The following is a 27,425-nucleotide window of genomic DNA, read 5'->3' as shown; positions in this document are numbered from 1 at the left end:
ACCCATGGGGAACCAGTGGGGACCACCATGCCCCACTAGGGACTGCAGAGAGAGCTGGGATGGCTTCCTATGGGGTCCCGCTGCCACAGCACATCTCATCACGGCCACACTTACTCTTTGCTCTCATGGGCGTTGGTTTGAGGCACTGGCTCTGTCAGCCTCATCTCAAACTCGTTGCACCTCAGCGGCACCTCCTGGTAGTGGGTGATGAGGTCGTAGAGGCTGTCAAACACCAGGTTGTCTGTCAGGAAGAACTTGGGGCTGCCGGCGTCCTGCCGCGAGTGGATGCGGCAGTGCTGCACCTTCCCATTGCGCCTGCGGGATGCGATAGAGAAGGGCTGTCTGTGGGGAGATGGCACCTCCCAGACACAGCGCAGGGAGCTGCGGTGCTCTGCCCCACCGCACACCCGCTGCACACCGCTGCAGAGACGCAGTGCTGCATGGAGCAGCGGCAGGCAGGGCCCTCACCAGAAGGACAGCGTGTAGTCCCCAACGAAGGTCTCGCTCTCCCTGACGAGGAAGGAGCCATCAGGGGCCCCCGTCTCGATGCAGTACTCTGTGAGCAGCCGCTCAGCAATGTGCCGCCCATCGCGCCCTGCTCCCAGCTTTCCGTGGAACCACTTCTCTGTGGAGTGCAGCTCGGTGCTGTTGCTCACCTAGGAGGGGACAGGCACAGGGGTTGGGGTCACTGCAGGGGGTGCTGAGGATGCTGAGCTCAGGGGGTGTTCACCAGGACCTCCTGAAGTGCCTCCCACAGCATCTCCCACTGAAGCTGGCAACAAAGATGCTCAGCCCTTGGGCAACGAGACCCTATCTCAAGGGATCAGCTTAGCACTGCACAAGGCAGCCCTCACCTCCTTCTGCTCCTCCTCATCTTCGTTTCCCTGGTCACTGGTTGTCTCCCCCGAGTAATAGATCTTGCTGCTGGTCAGGACAAAATAATGTGGGTTCCATTCCTGCAAGGAAACACATGCCAGGTGAGGCTCCCCCTGAGGCAGCACCCATTGCTGGGACCTTCTCTCCCTGATGAGCACAAGCAGTGAAGGATGATCTGTTTGTGCAGGAGAGGCAATGGCAGCACTGATTTCAGTGGGAGCTTCTATGGCACCTCCATGATCCAAAGCATGGATTCATCTGTGCCACAAACAAACCTGCACGTGGTAGATCTGACACACAAACTGACTGCAGATCAAGCTGAAAGACACCCCAGTAGGAGTTAAAAGATGATCGAAAGAAGAGCAAAGCAATGCAAAAAGAAAACGATTGGCATGGATTTGGCAGAGGGGTGACCAGAGGTGAGCTATCAGAGATACAGCCATGAGCCCACTGCGATTTTCCAAAATCCTGGTCCTTTTGGAGGGGTTTTTGATGAGATCCTCATCAACGCAAAGCAGCTGAAGAAGCAGACTATAGACAAGCAAGGGCACACGCTGGGAGCGTTGCAAAACAGGATGAGAGCATCCTCAGCTGCAGTAAGTGGTCACACATTGACAGGAAGCAGCCAGGCCTGGAAACTGAGCCTGGCCCCAGTAGCTAGCAGGAGCAGCCAGCAGTTAAAGGGACTACAGAGCAGCACAGAGGCTACAGCGCAGCAGCTCCCTCTATCTCAGCGTTCTGCCTCTAGCAAGGCCCAGCAGGAAATGCCTAGGGCAGAGCACAGGAGACAGCACAAAAAAGCCCCAGTGCTTAGCTGTCCAAGCAGCAGGATGGCCACGGGCCCCTGTGGTGGTTGCACGGTGTGGAGGCATTTGCAGAGCTGGGGTTAACGCATGGGACAAGGCAGTGGCACCTACGTGATTGATGGGGTCTTCCAAGTAGAGGATCCCGTTCTTGATGGAGTTGCTGATGTCGTTCTCTGAATACATAACAGAAGTGGGCAGCTCCTCGTAAGCACTGCCCTCTGCCAGCTTTTTGTGCTGTGGGACAGGAGAGTGGGTCAGGCTCCCTGAGAGTAGCAGGCAGCCAACAGCAGCATGGGTTTCATGCTAAATAACCTTAAGCCTCCAGGTTTAAGAGAGTTCCTCCCGCCTGCAGGGACCAGCATCCAACCCATGCCACTGAGATGATCATCGGATGGCACTGACGTCCCACCACCCTTCCTCCCCAGATTTCTGCAGCAGAAATACCAGCAGCCTCCCTAGAAAGGCAGCATTCAGCTACTAAGCAAACTGCCCAGCAGCTCCCCTGAAGCAAAAGAAGCCCTCCCCTTGTCTCCAGCTGCAGGTCTGCTCTTCTACCCCTGACACCACGAGCCAAGCAGAAGGCATTCTCTTGTGGCTGGGATGTGCATCCCCACACTGAGGAATTCAGACAGTGAAGAAGTAAGCAACCAGTGTGGGAGGATGGAGCTATGGATGAGGCCTGGAGCCAAACTGCCCCAAAACTTGGAGGAATTCCTATTTGCATTCAGATCCAACCCTTTTTTACAAGGTAAAATTAACCAGGGACATTAACACAGCCACAGCAAACTCCTTCCCAAGGCAGTCTGTTCCCCAGGGTCCTTGATCTCAGTGTGCCCCTAGTCTCTCCATTTAGGGCTGCTGCTAGGGAAGGGAGCTCACCTTGATGAGAATCTTCCTCTTGAGTTGGTTTGGGGAGGGAAGCCCGTCAGCAGAAATATCGACAGGTTTGGTCAGTAGCATGTCCCCAAAGACCTTCTTGAAATTCTGAGCCATGTTCCTCTGCTGAGCAATGCTGCAGTGGTCCTCAATGGACAGAATGACGGGGAAACTGCGGGGAGGAAAGAGCTGTCAGAACCATGGTGGTGTTTGGAAGGGGAACTCCATTCAAAACCTGACTCCTGGGCCCTCTGAGAGCAGTTTGTCCCAGCACCCATCTGTGCTGCAGATGTGCTGTCTTGAGCCTTCAATGGAACCATTATACAGCGGTGTCCCTGCCACTGCTGGCACTGAGCAAGCATGAACCAGCCCATTGCTGAGATCTGCTCAGGGCCTCTCTTCCTACCACACTTTTCTGAATGAAATCTCCCCTTGGCTGGGACCACACCAGCATGTTTTCTTCCCTGTTGTGCCACGGTAAAGGTGGGCACCACCTTGCAGCAGCAGGGTCCTGCCCACTCACTGCCTCTCCTGGAAGTCCAGATGCTCACTGTACTCACTCAGAGGTGACAAAGGCGTGCTCCTTGATGGTGACCAAGACATCAGAGAACTTGATCTTGGTGGTTAAGGTGTGCCCATGGTAGATGACTGGCATTCCATCGGGACCATCCCAGCAATCCACTGAAAAGAGACCCACGAGGGAAGGTGAGTCCAAAAGCCATCACAACGATGCTGACAAAGCTGCTGGCTGTGCTGGGTACTCACACTCAATACAGCGGCACCCCATGCGCAGGCAGCGGGCGTATGCCTCCAGCGAGGACTCACTCGAGAACTGATCCCCCGTCAGGTACCTCGAGGTGAGAGAACGTGTCAGCCAGAGCAGCAGGACAGGGATGTGTGCTGAGACACAGCAGCACCGTGCAGCCCCATCCCTACTATGAGGGCAGCAGGCACAGCTCAGGCTGGCTCCTGAGACAAGCCCTGAAGAGTCCTTGCACTTGAGCTAACATGCTGCCTTGGATGGACAGAGCACAGACAGCACGTGTGCCCTCTGGCAAAGGATGCAAGCTGCTCCAACCAGCAGAGAAGCAAATGGGCAGTTTCACCTTGCCTGGCTTTTAGCACATCTCTTTTTAAAGGCCCTGCAGCACCACGTCTGTCTGCTGCTGGGGCAGGAAGTCCCTCAGCACAGGGTACAGGGAGCCGCCCCCTCCCCAGGGTCCTTACGTGTTGTGTGAGGAGGAGATCCAGTAATGGGACAGGGGGTTGTTCATGTTCTCGGGACACACCATGTCCAGCTGTGAGTTCCAGATGCTGTTCTCTTTGGAAAACAGGAAGGTGAGAAACTGCTCAGGAAGAAACAGAAGTGTGTTACTGGTGGGGAAGGTCTGGGTGACTTGGTTCAGCTTCACATGTGCCCTGAGCATGTGAATGAACTCAACCTAAGCTGATGCAGACTGCATCCTGAAATGGGAGTGCCAGCCAGCCCCACCAGGACACAAGGATCTGACCAAACCCTGCCCAGGGCAACGCAGAGGGCACACAGCTCCCTGCCCAGCATGCTCAAGCAGACACAGCTCTGGGCTATAGCACCTATCCCTGTGCCCTGCCACGTAAATGCTTATAAACCCTCCAGCTGACCCAGCTGCAGATAAATAAACAGCTCTGCCTTTCATTTCACACATAGATCGAGGGACTTTTGGGTGGGACTTGGGCCAAAGTGCCAGTGACACGGAGATGGTTTTATTGCTTCCAGTATGGCTGGTCACCCATTTCCTTGCTTTGAAAAGAAAGACACGTGCTGCAAAGGGACACTCAACCTCTTTTACCTCTTACTCCCACCTCCCACGGGGGACGTCCCACCCCACTGCAGACACATTGGTACTGGAGGTGCCTCACCTCATCCAGGGAGAAATAAGGCTCGTCGATCTCTCTCAAAGGGTCTCTCAGAAAGTTGAACATGAATTCCTGTACCTGAAGGCTGTCTGCAGCCCAGAGCTCCTGCAAATCCCCAAAGAGACATAAACAAGAGAGCATTTAGGGAAGAGTTATTCAAAACCGCAGGCAGCTCATCCAGCTAGAAGCTTTAACCACCCCTGCCTGGGAATTCAGCTATTAGCAAGAACACCAGACAGACAGCAGCAATCCCAACCATTTTTAAGTAGTCCTCACTTTCTCAGCATTGCACATTTTCTCTCTGAGAGCTCCTCTGCACGTATCTGCCTTCCCAGCTCCCCCTGCAGCAGAAGCCAGCACAGCTTCCTTTTGTCTCCCTCTCCCTGTCTGTCTTTCATGAGGTCATCCAAACGGCTGCTGCTTAATTTTCTGCTCCCAGCAGCTGCAGGTAGGGAGAAGGGTGCAAAGCAGGAGGCCCCGTGCTCTCACATGGAGCGTGGCATTGCAAGAGTGTACAGAAAGAGTCTGCATGCTCTGCAAATACACTGAGCGCATCCAAGCATGGGTCAGAATGCGCACGCTGTGCTGCTGCTTGTCAGAGGAAGATGGCTTTTAACAGCACAGGCAGCAAGCAGATCAATCAGCTGCTGCTCAGGGGGGACCACCAGCCTTCTGTGCCATCAGCCAAGAGCACAGGGGGTGTATGAAGCTCCAGCCCTGGGAGAAGCGCAGCCCCGCAGCCCCACAGCCCATTGCCCAGCCCCACAGCTGGTGCTGAGCTCACCCTCTGGTACTCGAGCAGGAACTTCTGGAACTCCATCAGCGACACCCTGAAGTGCTCGGACCTTTCTCCACCCCTGAGAGCACAGAGAGAGAAACTTCAGTCACTGCTGCACCTTCTGCTGCCAGCATCGTGCAAAAGGCCACCTTGGGCCATAAGGCATCAGCAAGTGACAGCAGGGCAGGATGCACAGAGCAAGCAGCAAGGGATGGCAGAGGGTGCAGAATGGAAGAAGGGGGGACCATTTGCAGCTGACTATCTTAGCAGACATCCAGAAGTACTGAGCCATAATGGGCAGCAGGGGCCATGCCTGGGACTAAGGCAAGAAAGCAGAAATGGAGCTGGCAGTGCTGACTGCCCTGGGCAGAGGGACAAACCTGACCGACTCTTTTTTTGTCTGTGATTATGGGAAAAAGGAGAGGGAACCATGGGATGTTACCTGGGCAAGTCAACACATTTTTAGCTTCCACGTCTACATCAAAGCTTTCTTTTTTAATCACAACAGCTGATCTGAGCTGGATCTCACTGGGATGACTGGGAGGAACAGCCCTGATGACCCAGGCTGAGTGTCTACAGCAAAGATGCACGGAGCACAGAAACACAAGCAGTGCCATGACAAGAAGCACACAGTGTGCCACATCCCAGCCGAGCTGCTGCAGGCATCCAAGCACAGCACAGAGCAAAAGGAAGCAGCCCCTCCCCCTGCCAACAAAAAGAGGTACCCACCTATCTAGGAATGGGACATCCATCTGCAAAAAAAACATTAGGAGCATTAGGATTGTGCTCAGGTGAGAGCAATAACTGATTTACTCCCTGCCCCAGAGGTAGGAAATGGGAGCCATTAGCCAAGGGAGGCAAGGTTAAAAAGGCAATTAAGAGGGAATGCCCAGTAACAAATATGGTCTCTGCTTCCTCTTTTCTGCCCTGGAGAATTGAGCTCTTACCGTTTTCTGGGCACTGAACATCAGGCTGCGGTAGAGCTGTGCAAACTGCCCGTACGTGATATCCCCATTCCTCTGCTCCATGTCCTACAGCCAAAAAGAAGAAAAAACAACACCAGGGGTATTGCAGGGGCTGTAAGCGAGAGGTCCGCATCCCTGTGGCCAGGGGTTGGAGGAGGAGGGAAGGCCCAAAACTTGGATGTCTCCATTGGGGCTAATGGGACGACAACAGTGCCCAGCCACTAAGCACCCACTGTGTGCTTCCCAAGATCACCCACATAAAAACAGGGACCCCACCAAGCAGGGGTGGGAGCCTCAGCACCACCAGGTTTCACTCCAAGAAAGGACGCCCTCTGCTGAGGGTCCCCAGTGAGGAGGAAGAGCAACAGGGCCACAGCTCACCGTCAGGCGCTCCCGCAGGAACCTCATGTTGGGCACACGGTAGTTGACCTGGGACAGCATGTTCTTCAGGTCCTTGGCAGAGATCCTGGTGTGGGACAGAGGGGAAACACGTTGAGGAGCTGTGAGAGTGAGGGGTCTCACCCAGGGACTGAGGCGATGCACGCACGCAGCGGCACCAGCTGTTAAAGCGTTGGATGATCTCGGATAAACAGTTTGGTGTTATTTTGAGTCTGGAAAGCAAAACAAATAAATAAATAAACCAACCAACTTCTCCTAGGGAAGTTTTTTTAAGGCCTCTTCACAGCTAAGCCAGATCCAGCCCTCTCCAAGGGCATGGCAACATTCCCTGCTCCTGGTGCTGTAACTCTGCTCCATGGGCAGCTTTCCTGGCCAGAGGTGAAACCGCCTCCTCTGGAGCTAGGAAAAAAAACCAGCATCCTGTTATCCTCCTCTTTCAACCGAACTTCCCTTGGAAAAACAAACAGCTGGCAGCCAGCACCAACACACAGCATCTGTGCTGCCAGGGAACAGGGCAGGATGGGCTCTGCTGGGTGAGCACGGCACTTCCAACACTGCTGGAACCCCACAGGGGTCTGCGTTGGGCAGTGGGTCCTCAGCCTCCCCAGACCTGCCCGGTGTGCAGAGCACAGCTTCTTGATCCGTATTCAGAGCCAGCTCCCAGGCCCAGAAGCAAAAGCCAAAAGCCCAGAGACAACACAGAGACTTCAGCCAAGAGTCTGTATGGGACCTGTAACTGCTGGCTCTGCTGTATGGAGAACACGTGGGTGCCTGTAGAACAGGGAGGCCAGAACCTTTCTGCATTCCCCCTCTATACTGCAGCATTTCTGTTCCGCTCCCTGCTCAGTCTGGGCTGGAACACTTTCTGCTTTGCATGTAACTCGCTTCCCCTGACTGACAGGTAAAGAACATTTAGCATTTTCCCAACTTAATTCTAACACAAAGATGGTATTGCAAAAACAGGGAGAGATGCAGGAGCGCAGCTTTCACCCCGCTGAACACACCTCAGGGAGAGCAAGCTACACACTCATCCCCTCTGTCCTGGGGCCATCTCAGCAGTCTCACCGTGTAACTGGATGAGAAAAAGGTCCATTTTTTCCGTCTCTCCTGCACTCACACTCCAAACCCCCACACAGCTGCTCCCACATGCGTTCTCCATCACCAAATTAAAGGAGCTTTCAAACAAAAGGCTCAGTGATGCACGTGGCTGCAGGACGGCTCTCCTGCAGGCCTCTGCCCAAGGGAGCAGTACTGCATTCCTGCCACCTTCCCCATGCCCCATCACTGCATGCAAAACCTCAGCCTTGAGTTGAAAGCTGTGTGGCATATGCAGAGCAGCTGCAGCAGATTAAAGGTGATTTATTCCTCCTCTGCAGCATCCCAAGGCTCCAAACTACTCCATGACACAAAGCCTTGCAAAGCAATGGCAGGAAGGGCCGGGCGAGTTGCTGGTCCCAAATTCCTGCTCATGGCAGTGCACATCTCCCCCAGGTTGCTCTGAGCATGGCTCCCAGCCACCGATCCCTCTGTAAGCAGCAGGAGGGAGACAGCCTCCAGCAGGCTGCCCCTCAATGATGCAGATATCAGATCCTAATTTTGGCCAAGTCAGCTCTTTGTAACGGCTATCCAGGACAGAAGGGGCTCAAATCTGGAAAGGTTCAGGCAGAATCCCACCCTCTGAGCCCCCCCTGGGCTGCCCTCAGCAGGGGGAGGTGGGAGGGAGGGTGCCCTGAGACCCAGGGGGAATTAATAGCTGAAAATATCCTCTGCTTTGGGATTTCAGCCAGGCAAAGCACTGACAGTTCTTTGCAGTCTGCCCCTCTGGCGATGCTGGTTGGGGTGATAGGGTCTTAAAGGTCTTCCTGGGTGTGAGTGGCTGGGAAATAGGGCCCTGTTTAACACTGGGATTCAGGCACGGAGGACATAAGCCGTGCTCCTGGGAACATGTGTGTCTGTGCAGCTGGTGCTTGCTCCCCTTCATACCTGTCCTCCCGGTTGCGGTCCAGTGAGTAGAACTGCTTCCGGAGCCACCTGGAAGGAAAGGAACACAGATGGTATCTGGCCATGGATGCTGTGACATGGCAGTCAATGGGACATGCTCACACAGACAGGACACGGGGTCACCATGGCTCAGAGGGGGAGGAGATGTCACTGCACAGCCCACCCCAGCACTGAGTACATTCATGGCCACGTGCTGCTGTACAGCCCAGCACAGTGCTCTGGGGGGTGGCAGCACAACAGGTGATGGAGAGGGAAAACAACACAAGCCCAGGACAGGGCCGAGCTCCCACCTTTCAATCTGCAGAGGGGTGGCAGCCCTCAGAGTATCTGCCACCAGCCAGTTCAGTCCCTTGATCCACATGTTGACCTCATCCTCGGATGTGGCTGCAGAAAGAAGAGAACAGATGAGAGAAAAGGACACAGAAGCCTGTCACCAACCTCCTGAGGCTGACCCCAGTGCCTCGAATCCCTTCCTTCTTCGTTCACCCTGTTCGGACATTTCCCTCCCATGTGTTAGCAGGGTGCAACGCTGGGAACTCTGAGTGCAGCTTAAGTCAATGGACAGGATGTTTAGGAAAGCTGAGAGCGACACACGGAGTCACCCCGTGCCACCAGCTGGCACTGTTCTCCCACTCTGAGCTGCAAAGCAGGAACCAGTGAGCTCTGAGCACTCCGTGTGTGTCTGGGGGCACTCAGCTGACAGGTGATGTGCCCAGCTGAGATAAAGCACTACTTCAAGAGCTCTGAAACAAGGGGTTCTGTTACCCAACTTCTGGCTTTACCAGATCAGCTACTGACTTAAGCAGTGCCTGTCACGGAGCTGCTGCCACCTGCTTCCAAAGCCATGCCCTCTGCGTGGCAAAAAGAGCATCTGGCCAGGATGTGTCCCAGTACCCCTCGAAAGGATGACTGAGAAATGTGGGGTCTGTGGGACCTGCCCCCCACCCTTTACCTTGCAAGCTGAGGGTCTTCAGCCTGAACTCCGTGCCATAGAGGACCACGAAGCAGTGGGACTGGTCCGGTCGGAAGCAGGGATCCTCCTGGTACCGGTCAAAATCACGTGAATTCTTTCCAGGACGAATCTCTTTGATTTCACGAATATCCACTAAGAGACAACATAGGGAAAAAAACCACAGGGGATATCAGCAAAGAGCTTGAAATCCCTGAGAAGATGAAGGTCTGTGGTTCCTTAGGGGAGAACGGAGGGCAGTGCAGCGCTCACACAGCCACCGAAGCACGGGGAAGCTGCAGCATGGCAGGACACAGTGTGCCAGGATGCTACGCATGGGAGAGAAGAGGGAGCTGGAGAGATGCTGGAGAGGGCGGCCACAGCCTCCTCCCCAGAGGAAGTTCTGGGAAAGGACACTCATTGCCATCAGACAGAACACAACAGCAGCAACAACAGCAAAAAAAAACCCCGACAACCCCAAACCCAAGAATCTTTGCTTCCTGGAAAAAATAGTTTCTGAAACACCCGAGGGAATCAAATAACAACATTTCTGAGTCACGTTTTCGAAGCAGACGATGCTTCTGAGCAATGTGGGATGGTGATTACTGCAAACCTGGAGTCTAATTCATCCCAATTAAGCTCCACTTACCACAGTCACTGTGCACCGATTCACCTCATGCTTCCATTTGCTGCAGTTTGAGAGCAGACAGAAGTGTGAGCTGCCCATCAGCCTGCAGAGGCTGACAGCACTGGGTTGGGTTGTGAGATACTTGCTCCCAGCAAACCCAATAGCAGGCTGGGATGCAGCCTGGTGCTCGTAACAAACCTTGCATAGGGAACATGGGATGGCCTGGCACAGCCATATCCTGGTTGGTGCTGCAGTAACTCAAAGCTCAGCAGCCAAGGCCACACGCAGACCCAGCTCGCCAGGTGTACAGACAGCTGGACCAGCTCCCTAAAGCCAGCAGATGCCTTTGTAAGGCACCACCTACCCTCTGGAAACCAGTGGCCAGGAGGTTCATCGTGTCCCATTGTCATCTGTCTGTGTGTCACATCCTTAATGACACGGCATGTCATCTTACCACTGAAATAAAAACGCATCACAGCTGCAACCTTTGCATCCATGATGTGCACAGCAAAGGCTATTCCTGTCCCAGGACCTGACAAAAGCAGCGGGAACTAATGGATTTCATGGCAGTTTACCAGGCAATAAGACCTTGCTGCAAAGCATGCCCATGGGGCAGAGGAGGCTGAGCTATCCTTGCAAACTGCATCCCCAAAATGCACACCAAGGAGAGCCCCCAGAGGGGTGCCCGGCAAAGGAACGTGGTGCAGGGTGCAGCTGGGGCTCACGGCTGCTGCTATGAGCACCCTGCACACCGAGCTGTTAACAAGCTCCGGCCCACGCCTGCCTGCAGCTGCTTGCTCATCTCTCATCCTCCCAAACATACCCATGTGCACTGGGCGCATGAGGGTTTGGTTTCTGCAGCCCGCACCTCACCGCGCAGCAGCCCTCAGCCTCCCCAGCCCCCTCACACTGTGGAAGGAAATGAGCTCTCAGCAGGAAGCACTGTGAGCACAAATGCCACCGTCCCAACCGTGCAGCACTGCAATACTGCATCCCTACAGCGTCCCATGTCCCCATCGGGCAGCAAAGCCCCAGCAGCAGCACAGGACCTGCATGCAGGGGAGCAGTGGGAGGGCAGCTCTGGCTCTGCTACAGCAACAAACCCCACTTTTCTCCTGCATCAAAACTGAGTAGTATCCATCTATGTAGCACCACAGGGAATAACAACAGGACCTCCCTCTCAGTATTTCAGTAGGTGGCCACCGAATGTGTTGCTGGGGCCAGCACTGACCGCCAGGGAAGGGCTTTGGAAGATGGGTTCAGTGAGTGCTGAGTGCTCTGCTGGAGCAGGGCCAGAGCCTCCTGCAGCACACACTGCAGCCATGCACTGTGCTGCAGCACCGCCTGCACCACGCACCGCTCCTGGCAGCACTGGGCTGTGCTGCACCCACATCTGGGAGGTGGCAGCTGTACAGTGAGGATCTGAGCTTGGACATGGGGCGCACGAGAAGTGGAGACTAACATCTTATATCCTATCTCAAAGGAGGCAGTAACCTTGACACAACAGTAGCTTATTTCAGAGGGAAGAGCCATCTCTCATCAGGATAGGTTTTCACAGTGACAATAGCTCAGCCTCTCAGCCCTACACACTTTCCTCAATAGATGAGACTAAATGGGATACCGCGATGGTAATTAACTGCCTGTGCACAGAGATGTGGTGCCGGGTTTCTGCTCCTTCTCCCTGGCCACACACACAGCCATCAGCACTCAGGTTTCTGGAGGAAGGCGATCCCACAGCATCAGCAGGTTGCTGATCTGGCCAGAGCAGCAATGAACCTGCTGAGGCCTCTCATCCTATTTGATGGCTTGGGCATCCTCAGAGGCCACACAGCACAACCTCGCAGCCCAACAAGTTCCTTGTCCTTCTACAGCCTGGAAATAGATGTTCTACCATGTTAGTAAGGCACCCAAACCCTTGCAAAAAGCTCACTCCCTGCCATGGCTGCACTGGGGTAACACAGCAGCCCTGGTGCTTGGCTGCACACTGATCCACTGCTCTCATCGCTGTCATGCACAGGAACCTCTCCTGCCTCAGGAAAGCACACAGGTCAGGCTCTTTTTCCTCCCAGCCTTGACTCGGTTGTGCCATGGCTAGCTCTGGCAAGCTGCTTCATCTCACTCACTACTCACAGCAGCAAAACTGCAACCTTTGCTCTCAGCTGCTGCATTTTGCTATGAAGTGACGTCTGTGTTAGCTGAACAGCAGAGGCAGCTGCATCCACAGCGAGCGCCTGGGCAGGGAAGATGCTCAAAACAGGCCAATGGGCTGGAGGCAGCAGGGAGCTCCCAGTTAGCCAGGATGGATGGGAGCAGCCTGATCCTGACTGACCACCAGCAGCGGGATGGGACCGAGCGCTCTGCTCTGCGGGAGCCCCAGTATCCCCAGGTGCACAACCACAGGAGCTCCGTGGGCACAGAGCTTCCTGCCTCGCCTCAAGCTGCTGCTGCACCCCTGAATCACGTGTCTTGCAGCTTCTGAGCCCCAACTCCTCCCTGTACCCCCAGAAACCCTCAGCGAGGGCAGATTCACAGCTGCGCATCCTTACAGTCTGGAGCAGAGAGGTGAAGGCTCTGCCCAAACACTGCCCTGCTCCTACAGGGCAGCACGGACCCCTCCCAGGCAGCCCCTGCCTCACTGCTCCACCAGCCCTGGCCTCGTGTGGGTGACCTTCAAGATCTCACGAGCATCCTCCCAGTACCAGGAACAGGCTGGGGGCTGACGGCTGCCTATCCTGCATCATCAGCACATCTCTCCAGATTACCCTCAAATGCAAGAAAGCACACGTTAAAAAAAAAAACAACAACCCAGAGCTGGTCCCCCAAGCGAGCAAAGCAGGATGCTGCTATCGCACCATCTCTGCCCACAGCCCAGCAAGCAGCAGGCATGTGAAGGCTGGCAGTTTCCACTGTATGGCCTCAGCCTCCAAGGCCAAAACTTCATACTTGGCTGCTGCCTCTCCTCAGCACCGCCACCCTTAAAGCAATGCATCCCCTCTGCAGACCAAACACGGCCCTGGGCTGCCCGTCAGTCACCAGCCCGGCCTGTTTGAGAGGCAAAAGCTTCCACTGACTCAAATGGAAAGAGGAAGGTCTGCAGCAGTGCTGCTGGATGGATGGCGGGATGCGGATGGCTCCATGAGCCACCCCAAGGTGACCTTCTGCACGGCGTGGAGGACTTTGTTCCCTCAGCCCTGCCTCGGCCAGTAGCACCATGGCCTCAAGGGGATGCAGTAAGGGGTGGGAGGATGGGGAGCTCCTGCAGCCCGCCTCCCTGCTTTCCTCCAGAGAGGACGTGCAGCGGTAACCAGATCTGAAAGGTACTGCAGAGGACACGGACCGATCGATGGAGGCATCTGACACAGCAAGAAGCAGAGCAGAGCTGCCAGGCCAGGCTTCTGCAAATGAACACAGCAGGCAGCAGCTCTCTCCTTGTGCCCAGTAGGATGCTGAGACACACAGGTGCCCTCCCAGCCATAGCCCTTAGGACCAGCTGAGAAGGGACGGGACCAAGAGTAAGGGAACAACGGCAGGCACCACACTGCCCTCAAAGAGGGGTCAGCCAGCAGCACAGCAGACAGGATGCCATCCATGGGAAGCCATGGTGGGGGTGGGCCTGGGGAGCTCCATGGGGACTTCTGTATTCCTGAATTGAGCCCAGGCAGCCATGGCTACCATGAAGCTGTGCTTGGGATGAGGATATAAGGAGGGCACAGAGGTGAGGAGTGAAAACCAGAGGCCAGAAAAAGACCTGTCGTGCTCACAGCAAATGCCAGCGGTACTCAGATGCTGTGACTCAGTTTTCACCCATCCCACCCATCGACGCAGTTGAGCTTCCGTGACAGTAATTTACCAGCAAGGATGACTGCTACCCAGAAGTGCCAGCGAGCACCAAGGAGATGCCTTATTTCTGCCTTCGTGAGCACCTGCGTTCTTCATTGCCAGGGTAGAGTTGAGAAGGAGAGTGCAGAGATCCCATCTGCTGCACAGCCACACACCACAGCAGCATCCTGCCCTGGTACGGCAGCGTGCAGCCGAGGAGCTCCAAGCACTGAGCAGGCAGCAGCTAAGTTCAGGTGAAAGATGCAGGAGCTCTTGGCGACGGCCTTCATGTCATTGCATCCAGGCTGTGCTACTGCTTGGCTTCGTCTTGTCTTAACAGCCTCACCTGGGACTTATTTGGTTCCCAGCACTGGAGATGACCTGCTCCAAGGCTCACACCAAAGCTGGCATGCCAAGGCTCTTGCTCTTGTCTCTCGGTGCTTTCCCTGACCACGCTCCAGCAAGCAGCAAGGCCTCTCCAACAGGCTGTCATAAGGCATTAAAAATGACTGATGAGACACTGAAGAGGAATGAAAATAAGAAGAAAAAACACTTTCTGATGAGAAAGAACCGAGCTACGTCCCAGCCAGAACAACCAGAGGTGGATGTAGGAAGCCTGCAGGATGGCAGCTGGCCCCAGTAAGGGAGCAGATGCCCCCCCTTGGCTCTCTGCTGCTGATCTGATACGGGCTGGGCTATCAGCAGCTGGTGCTGAGAAAGATCACGCTGCCAGTGGGTGACTGAGAGCTGGGCAAACAAACACAGCCACCCCCACCCCTCTGCCAGCTGGAAGGCAGATTTATGGGGTGCAGATGTACGGGGTGGGTGCTGAGGGGGGTGAAAGTCCCCTGGGATAACCTGCACTCTTACAGTCCCACATCTCCACCCAGTCCATCCCAGGAGCTGATGCACAGCTGGATGGCTCTGGGCAGCAGCTGGGGCTGGGAGAGCAATGAAGTCAGGAGACCGTAGCTGGAAAGCAGAGGGGAAAAAAACAACAAGGAGTGATCCAGAGAAGCAATCAAATAACCTGCATCATCTTCACAGTTCTCCACCTATCCAGCATCAGTGTGACCCTGTAGACGGGGCTGGGAGGAGGAGGGACAACAGGCACAGCCGGGAGAGATGGCTTTTAATCAGCACTTAGTTACCCAGCTCTTCTTGGAGCGAGTAAACAGGAAAAAGCCTCTCGAGCAGCTGCTCTACCCAGCATCCCCGCGGGGAGCAGCCTGCCTTGATGTCTCTCCAGCGCCCTTGCATTTGTGAAGTCTTCTCAGGGACAGGGAAGGCAGGGATAGCACTCATCACAACAGGGATAGCACTCATCACAACAGGGATAGCACTCATCACAACAGGGATAGCACTCATCATGGCATGCAGAGCCGACCTGCCAGCATCATTCCATCCAAAACCAAACAGGCTGCTGCTGCTGCTCTGGGCCAGGAGAGTCCCACACAGAGATGCAGATCTATACCTGGCAGGCACGTCCTCACATTGAGCAGGGCCAGCAGGCAGGACCCACAGATGTGGTGAGGGGAAGATGAGTGACTGTAGTTTCAAGCCCGGTCTGATGTGACCATAGTGCTGATGGGTGCTTGCATGAGACACAGAATAAAAGGGAAATCCACCACTCACCCCTGGAGCATCAGCTCAGGCAGCAGGCAGCTGGAGCAGCAGCTCAATGGAGCCTTTCCACATCCCAGGGTGGGACAGCAGGTGACCTCGGGGAGAGCTGAGGACCCACAGTGTGGACAGCAAGTGGGCACTGCCACGCTGCAGCAGGGGGCACGGCCACAAGGCAAAGCTGGCAGCAGGAGACAGCAAAGCGATGCCACATTGAATGCAGCAGCCTGCAATGATCATGTGCGACCATCTCGTGTGTCCAGGCAAAAAAAAAAGTCACGCTCCTAGTGAAAGGAAAATGAATGCTTTTGTCATGGTTTGGGGAGGCCCTCAGCCTCCACTGCTCCTCAAGGCTGCATGCAGTCAGCTCAGCACATCCCACGTGCGGGAGCTCACTGCTGGATTGCGACCTTTGTCTGGGTAATCTTTAGAAAAACAATGTGGGTTGGTTTGCCTGCAGAGTGCCAGGCACGACACCCGGCACCGCATTAGCAACAAGAGAAGGGATTATTGACTGACATCTCAGAACCACAAGTTTTTGTAAATAGAAGGTACAAGCTGCAGGGGAAAGCAGGAGAAAGGTCCATTTGTGAGTCTGGGCGGTTTTATGTGGCTTTCCAGCCAGCTGAACCCAGAATCCGCAGCTCCAAATGGAGCTGAACAGCCACCCGACCACACACTCAGCATGAAAAAGCAACATTAACAACCCTGGTTTTGGTGAGCCTTTGCAGAGTGCAGGCTGTGCAGGCTGTCAGCTTCGCAAAGCTCTGCTGGCTCCTGCACACTCACATTGCCAGCCTCCATTTGGTGCTCCATCATCCTTCTTGCTTTCTGGGGACAGCAATGACTTATCCCCCCCCACAGCCCCGTTTCACACTGCAAGCTGACCTGCGCTCTCCCCTGCCCCTTGCCGTGCAAGAAGAAATCAAAGTTTCTAAGGCAAACCAGCATCAGAAAGCTCAAAGACGAAGAACACAGTCTGCACGACGCACAGCGCTTTGCACAGCATCAAACTCCTCCAAGCCCAAAAGCATGGTGGTGTTTGCTCCCCTTCTGACAGCTGTGGGCAGGGAACTGCCCTGCACTGCCCGACCCAACACCTCAACAACACGATGTGCTGGGTGAAGCAATGAGCAGCTGTGAGCCCGGCAGTGCTCTGACCCCACAGGGCACATGTGAGATATTCAGGTGATCCCACAAGAGATACCAGGATGAGAGACCCAGCAGCAGATGCGGAAACGAGCCAGCAGCCTCCCAGCAAGCTTGCTCAGAGCTAACAGGTCTCTGAGCCTGCAGGCAGTGAGTGATTCTCCTGGCGTCACCTCAGTTCTGTTCAACACACAAACCCTCCTCTGGCTCACACAGCTTTCACCCTGTGCTGGGCAGGCACCCTTATCCTGCTCTGTCACAGCATCCCCACACTGTCAGCTCTCCAAATTGAACAGGCCAAGGGGAAGAGGTATGAGTGGATGTAACTTTCTGAAAGCACTCAGCGCCTCCCAAGAGCATTCTCCCCATCACGCCCAGCTCCATCGCCTGCTTCACTCCCGGCCTCACTGCCTGTAGCAGCCCAAGGACACATACTGACACACACAGCCCGTGCCTGGGCTCACAGGGGAGCCCTGGACCATGGGCCCTCCTCCCTCACTCCTGTTGAGCCCCCCTCAGCAGGGAGATGCTTATGGTTGTCAAGGAAGCAAAGTCCGTCCCGTGGACGATCCTGATGGGCCACGTCCTCACTCTGTGTCCTCATCACATCACAGCAGCATCGCTTCAGTCCCCTCCCAGGGGACACAGAGCTCTCTGGAGGAGCAGATCTCAGCCCAAGAGCAGCGCCTGCATTCCCAGGGCTGCTGAACACCAAGGAAGGCTGCTCCCTTTCCTTCAGGGCAGTAACCACGTGCAGACCTGAGCGCCGACTCCTGCAAAGCACCCAGTGGAGCCTTTTGGCCTCCATCTGCAATCTGCCAGATAGGCAGCAGGCCGCCCTCCCGCTCTGCTGGGGCCATGGGACGCCGATGGCCATTGGTGGTGGCCGCACGCGGTGCCCTGATAAGATAACGGGGCTGAGCGAGTGCTGTGCTGGCACTGATAGCAGAGACCACCCCGCAGTGCGCACGGCGGTGCAAAGGGCAGCGGAGGTCAGCGGCCAAGGGGGGGCTGCTGTGCTAGTGGGGTGCACACATTGCCAGTCCCGATGCCCCCCAAGCCGTGCAGCAGCTGGCAGGGAGGCTCACAGCATCGCTGCCATCCCTTGGAGACGCAGCGGGCTGCCTCGTGGGGTCACTCGGTGTTTCACAGTCCTGCCTTCTTTCTGCACTGCCACAACCGTTTCTCTCCACCTCCACCAGACTGAGCTCATTGCACCGAGAGCCAGAAGGCACCCAGGGCTTTCTCGAGGTGTTTACCCCCCTCCACCCCCCCTTTCTCTCTCTCCTATAAAACAAACATCTGCTCCAAATTTGCAGCTCGTGCTCTGAGCAAACTCTCCGAGTTTTCAGACTCGGTTCAAGGAAAACAGATCAATTAGGAGCCGGCCCGCAACCCCCCCAGGATGCAGAGTTATGAAGGCAGGACCTTCTTACATTAAAAAAGAATTACATAACACAGGAAGTGGGGGGGGGGAAAAAAAGTGCATAAAAGACAAAAGGCTCCTGGGATCAGCTGTGCTGCGCTTGGGGTGATTAACTAAAAGAACAGAAAATTAGCAGAGCTCTGCCCACCGAACCAGCCCAGCCCTCAGCGGGGTTATTAGCAAGAAGGCGATGCGCTGATAATGAGAGCTGGCTGAAAACATTCGGCGTAGAGACAAATATTGATGGAGAAATGGCTCTGTGTGTGTGTGTGTGTGTGTGTGTGTGTGTGTGTGTGCACAGACTGCTCTTTTCGTACTCGATGTTGGTTTTGGAAAGGCACAGAGATGGAGCTCACAGCTTTCCAGGAGAGATGATCCCCCCCCAGCCTGACCCAGCCCCTCCTCCAGCCCCAGCAGTGGAGCAGCCCAACGAGGAGCAGAGATGGGCCCGTGCACACAGAGGAGGTTCTTCATCCCGGCCCAGCTGGCGATGCCCGCTGCTGAGTCAGAGCTGCTGCTGCTGCTGGGAGGGCAGGGGCCGCCCGCTGGCACTGAGTGCTGCCCATCACACAAGGTCACTCTTTATGTGACACGCACAAGGCTCTACACAAGGGTCACCCAGCCAGGTCCCCCCTCCTCCTGGCACCGAGGTATCGCACTCTGACACCCCAACCAGGGTCATGCTAACAGTGACCTGCCTGAGCCTCCATGTGCGTATCAAGCACCAGCACTGATGCTGCCCATCCCAATGTGAGCACCTCCAGCCCGACCTCACTGCTGCTGATGGCAGGACGTCCCGCACACAGAGCTGTGCTGCTGCACCGAACACTCGTGGAGAATGAAACTCTCCCACACAGGGACGTGACCCAAATCTGAGACCTCTGGGTTACCTGTAGATGCTCCCTCACTCTGAAATGGGCCAAAGGATCAGTAAGGTTTGAAAAGGTCACTAAGATCCCCAACTCATCCCACTGTGCCCACATCCCCACGGCTCCTGAACACCTCCAGGGCTGGTGACCCCAGCACTCCCCATGCAGCTGTGCCACTGCATCACTGCTCTTTATGAGAAGCAGATTTTCCTAATACCCAACCAACCGAAAACCAGGACGATTCCTACCCAGCCAATTCATGCACCCAAGGCTCCCTCCTGCTCTCCATCCCCCAGCAAACACCCATTCCCAAGCCACAACAATGGCAGCAGGACTCCAGGCACTGGGTTGGAGGTGCTGCTCCATCCATGCTGTGCCACTGAGCACAGGACCGCTGCTCCCAGCAGAGTGCACCGCATGGGAGGGAACCTCAGGTTGGAGTTCATCAACCCCCATTTTTCTTTAGCTCAGAACCTATGGATTTTTACAATTACGCTTATTTCATCATCTCTGTCCCTGGGACGAACCCTCTGCTTTTTTCTGCCCGCTCCTGGCTGCTGGCACAGCAGCAGAACCCCACAACCACATCGCCAGCACAGCTGAGGTTTGGGGGATGGATCCATCCCTTGGAAGGTACAGCCCCAGCCAACAGAGACTCGTGGGGATCTGCCCGTGGGGAGGAGGGAGCCTGAGAGCTCCGTGGAGTGATGGGAGAGATGTTGTATCACACCATCCCTGTATGGGGCGGCCAGCGGGGAGACACAGCACTGGGGATGGAGAGCACAGAGCCCAGGACAGCAGCACTAGGCTAGTAAGTTTCCCAGCGCGGGGCCTCCCCCCGCCCCTTTCCACCTCTCCCTGTGGTCTCCCGCAGCTCTGACAAATCTCTGCCCCCGCAGAGCACCGTGTGCGGGAAGGAGCTGCCGCCAACCGCGTCCCACCGCAGCCCTGCGGGGTCTGCAGCGAACCCGGCGGTGCCGAACCCGGCGGTGCCGAACCCGGCGGTGCCCCATCCTCGGCTCGGCCCCGGTTTGCGCTCCTTCCATCCCATCTGTTGCGCTCGGTCGCAGCACGCAGGGCGCTCGCGCAGCCTTTCGGCGCCGAATCCCGCACGGGGCCGGGTCGGATCCGAACCGAACCGCACGGCGCGGAGGGGCTCGGGCTGCCCCAAGGGGGGCGGGGGGGGGGCACCGAAACCGGACACCGTCACGTGCGGCCGCGCCGCGGGATGCGCACGGAGCTGCCCGGGGGATGGCTGGGGGCGGATGGGGGGCAGGGCTCCTTTTAGCTCCTTTTGGCTCCTTTTGGCTCCTTTTGTCTTTCTTCCCCCCCACCACCTTTTTGCTTTTCCTCCCCTCCCCCTCCGCGCCGGGTGTGTGTGCGGGTGGGTGGGCGAGTGGGGGCGGGAGGGTGCGGGGAGGTTCCCACCGCCCCCAGCCCGCAGGAAGCAGGAACACCTCGTCCTGCTTTTCCTGCCCGGTGCCGCGTTCCCAGGCCGGGGAGGTGCTGGTCGGAGGGGGGTGGGGTGGTGGGCTCGGCTCTCACTCACCGGCTCCCTCGGTCTTCTCGGAGCCGCGGCTCCAGGTGACCTGCCGCGTTTCCAGCTTCACCTGGAAAGTTTTCCTCTCGGGCCGCTGCGACTTTTTGGAGTAGAAGAGGGTCATGACGGTGCCCACCTCCAGGCTGCGGCACAGATGCGCCGCCTCCGCCTCGCTGGGCGCCCCCGACCCCGCCGCCATCAGCGCCCGCCGCCCGCACCGCGCCGCGCCGCGAACAAAGGGGAGCGGAGCGCCCGCAGCGCCGCCGCCGCGCCCCGACCCGCCCGCCCCGCGGCCGGGAGCTGCGGGAGGAGGAGGAGGAGCAGCCAAGGGGCGGAGCGCGGCCGACGGACGGCGCCTCCACGCGTGGGGCCCGCGCCGAGCGAAGGGAGTGCGGAGGAGGCGGGGAGCGGCTCGTGGGTGGGTGGGTTGGGGCCGCCGGGGGTCCGCGATGGAGTGCGGGGGGGGGGGAGGGTCTGTGCGACCGCTCCGGCTGAGGGGTCGCGGGTTGGGCGGCTGCGGGGCGCTGAGCGCCCCAGGGGGGCCGGGGTGCTTTCAGTGCGCGGCTCTGCGCTCGGCTCCGTGGGTCGGACGCGGCCGGGAATGGGGGTGCCCCGAGTGGGGGGCCGCTTTTGGGGCACGCACAGAGCCGGGTCGAGGTGGCTGTGGGCACGGAACAGCAGGTGGTGGCGGTGGCGGCGGCCCGGAGCTGCGGGCACAGAACCCCCCGGGCCCCCCAGCCCGGCCCCCCAGCCGCGCTCAGCTGGCCGCCAGATGTGCGCTGCCAAACTGCTGCCCCGGGCTGCGGAGCCGCGCCGTGTGGGGGCCGTCGGGGCAGAGGGCACGGCGGTGGGGTCAGCGGAGGGGCTTATAGCTTGCAGTGTTCTCTGGTGTGTGGAGCAGAGCGTGGGGCGGCCATGGGGGTGGGCGGCTGCCGGCACACTCCAAAGTGAGCTGCTGCCTTTGTGCTCCACCAGCCTCCAAAGGGACACACGTATGAGCAGCACACGGAGCAGCCCTACAAGTTTCACAGTTCAGCATCTCACCCACTTTTGGGACGGGAGAGGATGAACAGAGTGAGATGCAAACCTGAGCCACCCGTGCTCCATGGACGGGCAGTGCCAGGTGAGCTTCATGCCAGGTCCCGTAGGGAAGCTGCTCCCCATTTATCCCTGCTGGGGACTGGCAGGAAGCAGCCCGCTCCCAGGGCTCCTCAAATAGCCGAGTGCTGCGGGCACACCATTGTTATCAGCGCAGTAGCGTGGTGGTGTGAGAAACAGAGGTGGTGACTGCTGTGCTCCCAGCCCCATCAGGCTGTGCTGTCAGAGAGTGACAGCTGGAGAGCCTGAGCACCCTCCCCCCCCCCATCTGCTTGAAGGAGGTGGAGGTATGCAGGAAGGTTTTAATGTTGGGCCTTCTCCAAGTTGGAGGAACCACTTTTTAGACTTGCACTTCAGCATCTTCAGTGCTCGGTGCTGAGGAACTTCAGCCTAATTTTGTTTGCCTTGCTGCCTGCCACTCTCCCTCGGCTGTGCATTGATTTACCCCAGCACAGCCCTCTCTCCTCCCTGGGTTCTGAAGGAATCCCTGCTCCATGCTCCCGGAGCAGCAGGGTGAGCTCTCCTAGCAGGCACAGTGCAGAGAAGGCTCCAGGGCAGGGGAAGCAAAACCCTGCAGCCACCCCTGTGTGCCTGAGCTCAGCATCCCTCCTACATGAGCGCCCAGGAATTGCTGTGCACCATGGCAGGGACCAGCACTGGGAAGCCCTCCCCAGTCTCCAGTGAACAGCAGCACTGGGGCTGTTGTAGCCCAGGCTGGAAGCAGTGGGCCCTCCAAAACCCTGCAGGGTTACTGCAGCCCCCTGCAAGAACACAGGCTGCTTTTGCCTCCTGGCTCACCTGGTTTCAATTTGCAGCCTGTGAGGCCACAGGGGGGGATGGGGCTGCAGCCAGCAGGGTTTGCAGCCTTCCCTGGGCTGCCCGAGCAGATCCAGTTCCAAGCTGTTCTGCCCTTTCTGCTCCCATTGGTGTTTGCTGCCTCAGTTTCCCCCAGGGGAGAGGTGTGGGCTCAGCCCCCAGCACTCAGCAGTGTGGGATGGGAGGTTGGTTGGGATGGGCTGTAGTAAGAGAGATTTCTCACGTGCTGTATTGTTCCATGGATGCAAACCTCAGCTGGGGCCTGCCGGCTCCATCCCAGCCCTGCCGGCTCCATCCCAGCCCTGCCATCCGGCTCTGCGTGGCTGGTGGGGTGGCTGAGCCCCTCTGCTGGTTATGGGGCAGGGTGAGGGTTAGGTTGGGGCCCTGTGTGAAAGAGCACACGGACAGCGACGCTCCGTTAAGTTGTAGGAATTTATTTTAAATAACCTACAGTTGATTAAAAGGGGAATTCATGATAAAAATAGAAGATACTTGTTGGAGGAAAAAGGCTGCAGGAAAATGGTCTTCGCACACACACTAACGCTAACAACGCCTCTAAAACTAATGATTATAGCAAAAAAAAAACAAAAAACAACAAAAAAAAACAAACAAAAAAAGGTTTCACATTAAAATTCTGCTTTGTCATTTTTTTTTAAAAGGTTTTTTTTTGTCTTTTTTTTTTTTTTTTTTTTTTTTTTTTTTTACACAATTACAAAAAGGAAAGAAATAAAACAAACAAAACAAAAAAACAACCCCCAAACCCTCCCCCAGAAATAAAAGCCCTCCAATGGTGCTGATTTGCCTTTAGGGATCGATGCTCGTTTCCCTCGAAATTATTGACCTGTGAAACTTCTTTTTTTTTTTACACGATAAAATCTTTCAAGTAAAAGAGAGAAGGGAGGGGGGGGGGGGAGGGGGGGCTTATTGAAAATCAAAGGGGGGGGGAGGGGAAGGAAAAAGTCTGACAAACCTAAAAGGAAATATTCCTGAAGCGTACAGAGCGCTCACAGCAAAGCGTGACGGGATGGCACTCCCTGCCCATTCATTGCATTGGTGCTGGGATCCCATCGCAAACCTCCCCCCACCCCCCCCCCCAAAGAAAAAACATCGATGTGATCTTTAAGATCAAGAGGAAAGAAAAACGGTTTTTAAATAGCTTAAAAATAATTAAAAGCAATACAAATTCACATTTAAAAACAAAACTCAAAGGGACGCGCAGCAGTCGGGAGGGCCCCGTTTCCATTTCCCGTCACGCTTTGCTCCCAACGAACGCGGTGGATGTTTGTTGTTTATGTCCCAAATGCCACGGCCGGGTCAAGTGACAGGTAACAAAAAGTAAGGTAGGATAAATCCCATGACTGTAAGTGACGGCTGTAACAGGTGCGTTGGGTTTCTTACATCGTATTTGTTAAGATTCTGAAATGGGGCGGGGGGGGGGGGGAAGGGGGCAGGGGTTAAGGAGTCCATTTTCTATTAAAATATAGAAGTTATTGCAAAACCCTAACTGTAAAAACGCACCAATATAATTGGATTTTGTATACAGTAGCTAAAGATTCCCACGCTCGCAGTGTGACGGTGAATTTGCCTGGCGGAAGGTTGACAAATCCTCCATCCCACTTGCTCTGCCTCAAGAGAAAAAAAACAAACACCACACAAACCAGACAGCTAGAATTTGGATCTCTGAAACACTTTAAATAAGTTGTCCATAGGACAACTGGCTCAGCTCCTTTAGGATATTTCCAGGTTATGCTTTCTACAAGATGTTGGCTGTTTTATCCCATGCTCACTTGCCCCCTTTTCTCCCCCCTCCCCAGCATCCAAGGACAAGTAAGGCTCACAGTTTATCAATCTTCCTAAAAACCAGGCTAACTCCCCCTTTTATACCCATAACATTCATCTCATTAAAAACAGGTTAAAACTCATAGTCTTCCTCTGCCATGTCGATAGCCCAGGCAAATTTCTCTCGCTGGGTTTTGTTATATATCTTCTCTATAGGAATTCCCCACTTCTTACACCTGCAGAAAAAGAGATGCTGTTAAGTGTCAGCCCAGCACGGGCTCTCAGACCCTCGTGGTGCAGCTCCACTATGGGACATGCAGCCACTGGGCAGGACCAGCCTCCCATTGCTGCACCCCGCACGTTCTGACCCATCCCTCCCAGCACAGTGCTGGCTATGACTGGCACGTGGAACCTGGCCCAAGAGATCCACTGAAACCACATGAAGATAGAAGGGAAGGCCATAAAGAGGCAGACCTCCCCAGCAGCACAGGGGCACTGCTCTCAGCCACAGCCCTTGCCTACAGACTGGGATTACACACACGTGAAGGAGCAGTTCTGCACAGCCCAGGGCAGAGACCTACCAAGCAACAGAGATCCTAGGATCCAGATAGTTGAGTTTGGAGGTGCTCAAGGCGATCTGCTTGTTCTCCTCCCTATCTGTAGCCTGAACCTCCAGCTTCATCAGCTGCTCCTCAATCCTCTGTACTGCTTTCTTCTTGCTCTCCACTGCCCTGGGGGTGAGGGGGGGAAAAAATAGTTAATGCCTAATGCCCTGCTGGGCTTCAGACAGCAGTGCTGTGGGAAGGCAAAGGGACTCTGCTCCATGTAAGCAATGCCACCAGCCTCAAAAGGCAGTTGTGTCAGCAGAGACGGTGACACAAAACACTCAGCACATGCAATTAAGAACTGACATTCTGAAAGATGCAGCACAGAAATCCTAAGCAGTAGTTTTGTTTTAAAGGGTTGGAAGCAACAGCCTTAACTACACTTATGCTACACCCCACTTTAAAACCAACCCACCTATCCCTCTGTAATAGTCATGTTGTGATTCTGCCTTCAGAGCTCCCTTAACCCAGCAGCCCTGTGACTACTCTGCAGAGCACAGACGGCTTGAAGGCCATTTCTTCATGCACAGAAGAAAGAGGGGATAAGAAAGCTTGAGAAAGTCTTCCCAAATCAATTGGATCACAGGCTGGGGAAACAGAACAGAGGGCTGAAGCACCCAATTTGAGCTCGAGGTACTGGGAGCATTGCACAGCCTAGTAGTACCAGCCTTACTTTTTAGACTTCTCATCCCTCCGGACCTTGGCATCAGCTTTGGCGCTTTTCAGTTCCCTCCTGGCATCAGCTAACTGCTCCTTCTTGGCATCGATCTAGGAGAGGCAAAACCAGAGGGCGGCACTGTCAACAAGCTGCAGACAACTGTGGCAGTCACCCCTGGGCAGCAGGACCAAAGGAGTGAGTTTGTGACCAAGTTGAGAATTTATCAGCACTCAGGTGCACTTCTGCAGAACAACAAGGCCACTAGCTTTTCAGTTTACTGCAAATCCTATAGTCGTGAGAAGTTCCCCTTGGAAAACAGGGTTCCAGTCATTGCCAAAGACAAGGTGGCGTGCTGGCAGAAAGCTCCTGGAAGCTACAATGAAGCAGGCAAAGGGACCTGTCAACAGCCCATCTAGGCAGCTTGTCTATCTTTAATGTATCCACCAGTACCAGTTCTGAAAGTACCATTGAAGAATGATCCCTTTTCCCTCCACAGGGATCTGTTGTTGCCCCCAAATCTTTCAGGCTGAAAAGTATTATGGCTTCAAGCAGTTCTCCACTGGTAAAATTAGGATTCGGGGAGATTGAGCATTATGCAGCCCCTTCAGCCAGTCCCCTTAAACAATCCCCCGGCTCTACGATCTAGGGTGAAGGCAGCCATGTTAGGTGTTACAGAAGCAGGGGTCACTGCAGTGCAAACCAGAAGTCCTGACTGTGAAGGTTACTCTAAAGACAGACCAGAAGCAGACCTGTCCCCTTTGGACCTCACCACCTCCACCAGAATCAATTTGCAACAGAATAGGTCAAGTCAGGCACACCGTGTCACATATGCAGCCTGCACTGACTGTGGCCTAGGATTCACACAACTGGAGTAGGTGCCCACTCTGGGTTCTTCAGGGGATACAAATCAGAGCTAGGCTGCTGCTCTGAAATTTTGATGGCAGCAGAATTCAGTGTCAGATCAGCAACAGAATAAAAGGGTCTGGTCATGGTCTTTACAAATGTAAGGGTACTACAGCTAAAAGGTGGCCCTTTCAGCACAACACCGTGCTTCTGGAGTCTGCCTCTCCAAGCAGGCCCACCTGATGCAGCACTAACCAATTCCTGATAGGGAAACGCAGGCTCTGCTTCCATTTCACCTCAAGTGAAAGGAAACATAACTCCTGGGATGCAACACTCGGAGCCCTGCCCCAACCCAAGGGTTGGGGGGTACCTTGCTCTGCAGGTTCATCATGGACTTCTCAAAGGTCTTCGGTGGAGCCCTCTGGTGGTTACACAAAATGGCAACCGCTCTGTTGGCACGGTTATAGGAAAGGATCTTCGCTGGGATGTTATCATCCGCTGCAAAGTAAAAGGAAGTGGTGAGCAACTCTTGTTCTACAGGACTGAGCAGCCCCTATCAGCACTGCCCAACAACTCCACAAGCTCAAAATCACTGCAGGAATGACCTTGCCCTCTGATGGGACAGTCTCAACACTGCACTCTAATCAAAGTGCTAAGAGCCTGACCACTTCCATTCCAAACCTCAACTCTTTCAACAGCAACAAAGACAACATTTGTCTCTCAAGAGATAAGGGAAGCACAACCATGGCTCAACAGCAGAGTACTGCTCGAGGCACTGTTGGGCTTCAGTTTCCTCCAACATGTCCACTTTGTAAAGTTGCTGAAGTGTAAGCTTGCAGCTCTCATGTGTCTGAGTGAGCAGCCTAGAACCATGGGGCTGTTTATAGAGATTGCCTGTCACCTATGGCATTTTACAGTTAACAGGAAACAAGTGGAGATTTGGTAAAGGCCAGGCATAACCTAGCAGGCAAACTGTAGTGTGCTCACAGATGAGCTCTGCACTGCCCCAGCACTGGGCTGTTCAAC

The 27,425-nt window shown here is 55.4% G+C and overlaps 2 protein-coding genes across 5 annotated transcripts in view; both read right to left on the bottom strand.

The window, feature by feature from the left end:
* The window catches only part of PLCG1 (phospholipase C gamma 1), a 28,677-nt gene extending 7,810 nt beyond the window's left edge, over positions 1-20,867 (bottom strand). For all 4 annotated transcript variants that reach the window (XM_072350554.1, XM_072350555.1, XM_072350553.1 and 1 more), the window contains exons 1-17: positions 20,610-20,867; positions 9,550-9,702; positions 8,888-8,981; positions 8,580-8,627; positions 6,579-6,663; positions 6,180-6,263; positions 5,962-5,984; positions 5,239-5,311; positions 4,458-4,559; positions 3,786-3,904; positions 3,324-3,409; positions 3,119-3,239; positions 2,562-2,730; positions 1,794-1,916; positions 855-956; positions 469-656; positions 115-315 (exon numbers count right to left, since the gene is read on the bottom strand). In XM_072350554.1, the coding sequence (XP_072206655.1) occupies positions 115-315; positions 469-656; positions 855-956; positions 1,794-1,916; positions 2,562-2,730; positions 3,119-3,239; positions 3,324-3,409; positions 3,786-3,904; positions 4,458-4,559; positions 5,239-5,311; positions 5,962-5,984; positions 6,180-6,263; positions 6,579-6,663; positions 8,580-8,627; positions 8,888-8,981; positions 9,550-9,702; positions 20,610-20,799 (1,961 nt within the window). In that variant the 5' untranslated portion in view covers positions 20,800-20,867. The remainder of the gene's footprint in view (positions 1-114; positions 316-468; positions 657-854; positions 957-1,793; positions 1,917-2,561; positions 2,731-3,118; positions 3,240-3,323; positions 3,410-3,785; positions 3,905-4,457; positions 4,560-5,238; positions 5,312-5,961; positions 5,985-6,179; positions 6,264-6,578; positions 6,664-8,579; positions 8,628-8,887; positions 8,982-9,549; positions 9,703-20,609) is intronic.
* Positions 20,868-22,928: 2,061 nt separating this feature from the next.
* TOP1 (DNA topoisomerase I) overlaps positions 22,929-27,425 on the bottom strand; it is a 62,213-nt gene continuing 57,716 nt past the window's right edge. Inside the window, exons 18-21 of the mRNA XM_072350196.1 lie at positions 26,770-26,897; positions 25,572-25,666; positions 24,875-25,024; positions 22,929-24,529 (exon numbers count right to left, since the gene is read on the bottom strand). Coding sequence (XP_072206297.1) covers positions 24,427-24,529; positions 24,875-25,024; positions 25,572-25,666; positions 26,770-26,897 — 476 coding nt within the window. The 3' untranslated portion in view covers positions 22,929-24,426. The remainder of the gene's footprint in view (positions 24,530-24,874; positions 25,025-25,571; positions 25,667-26,769; positions 26,898-27,425) is intronic.

The sequence above is a fragment of the Excalfactoria chinensis genome, chromosome 15 (assembly GCF_039878825.1).
Source record: "Excalfactoria chinensis isolate bCotChi1 chromosome 15, bCotChi1.hap2, whole genome shotgun sequence".
Lineage (NCBI taxonomy): Eukaryota > Metazoa > Chordata > Aves > Galliformes > Phasianidae > Excalfactoria > Excalfactoria chinensis.
Note: the sequence above shows the minus strand (reverse complement) of the source record. Positions and strands in the feature narration are given on the sequence as shown.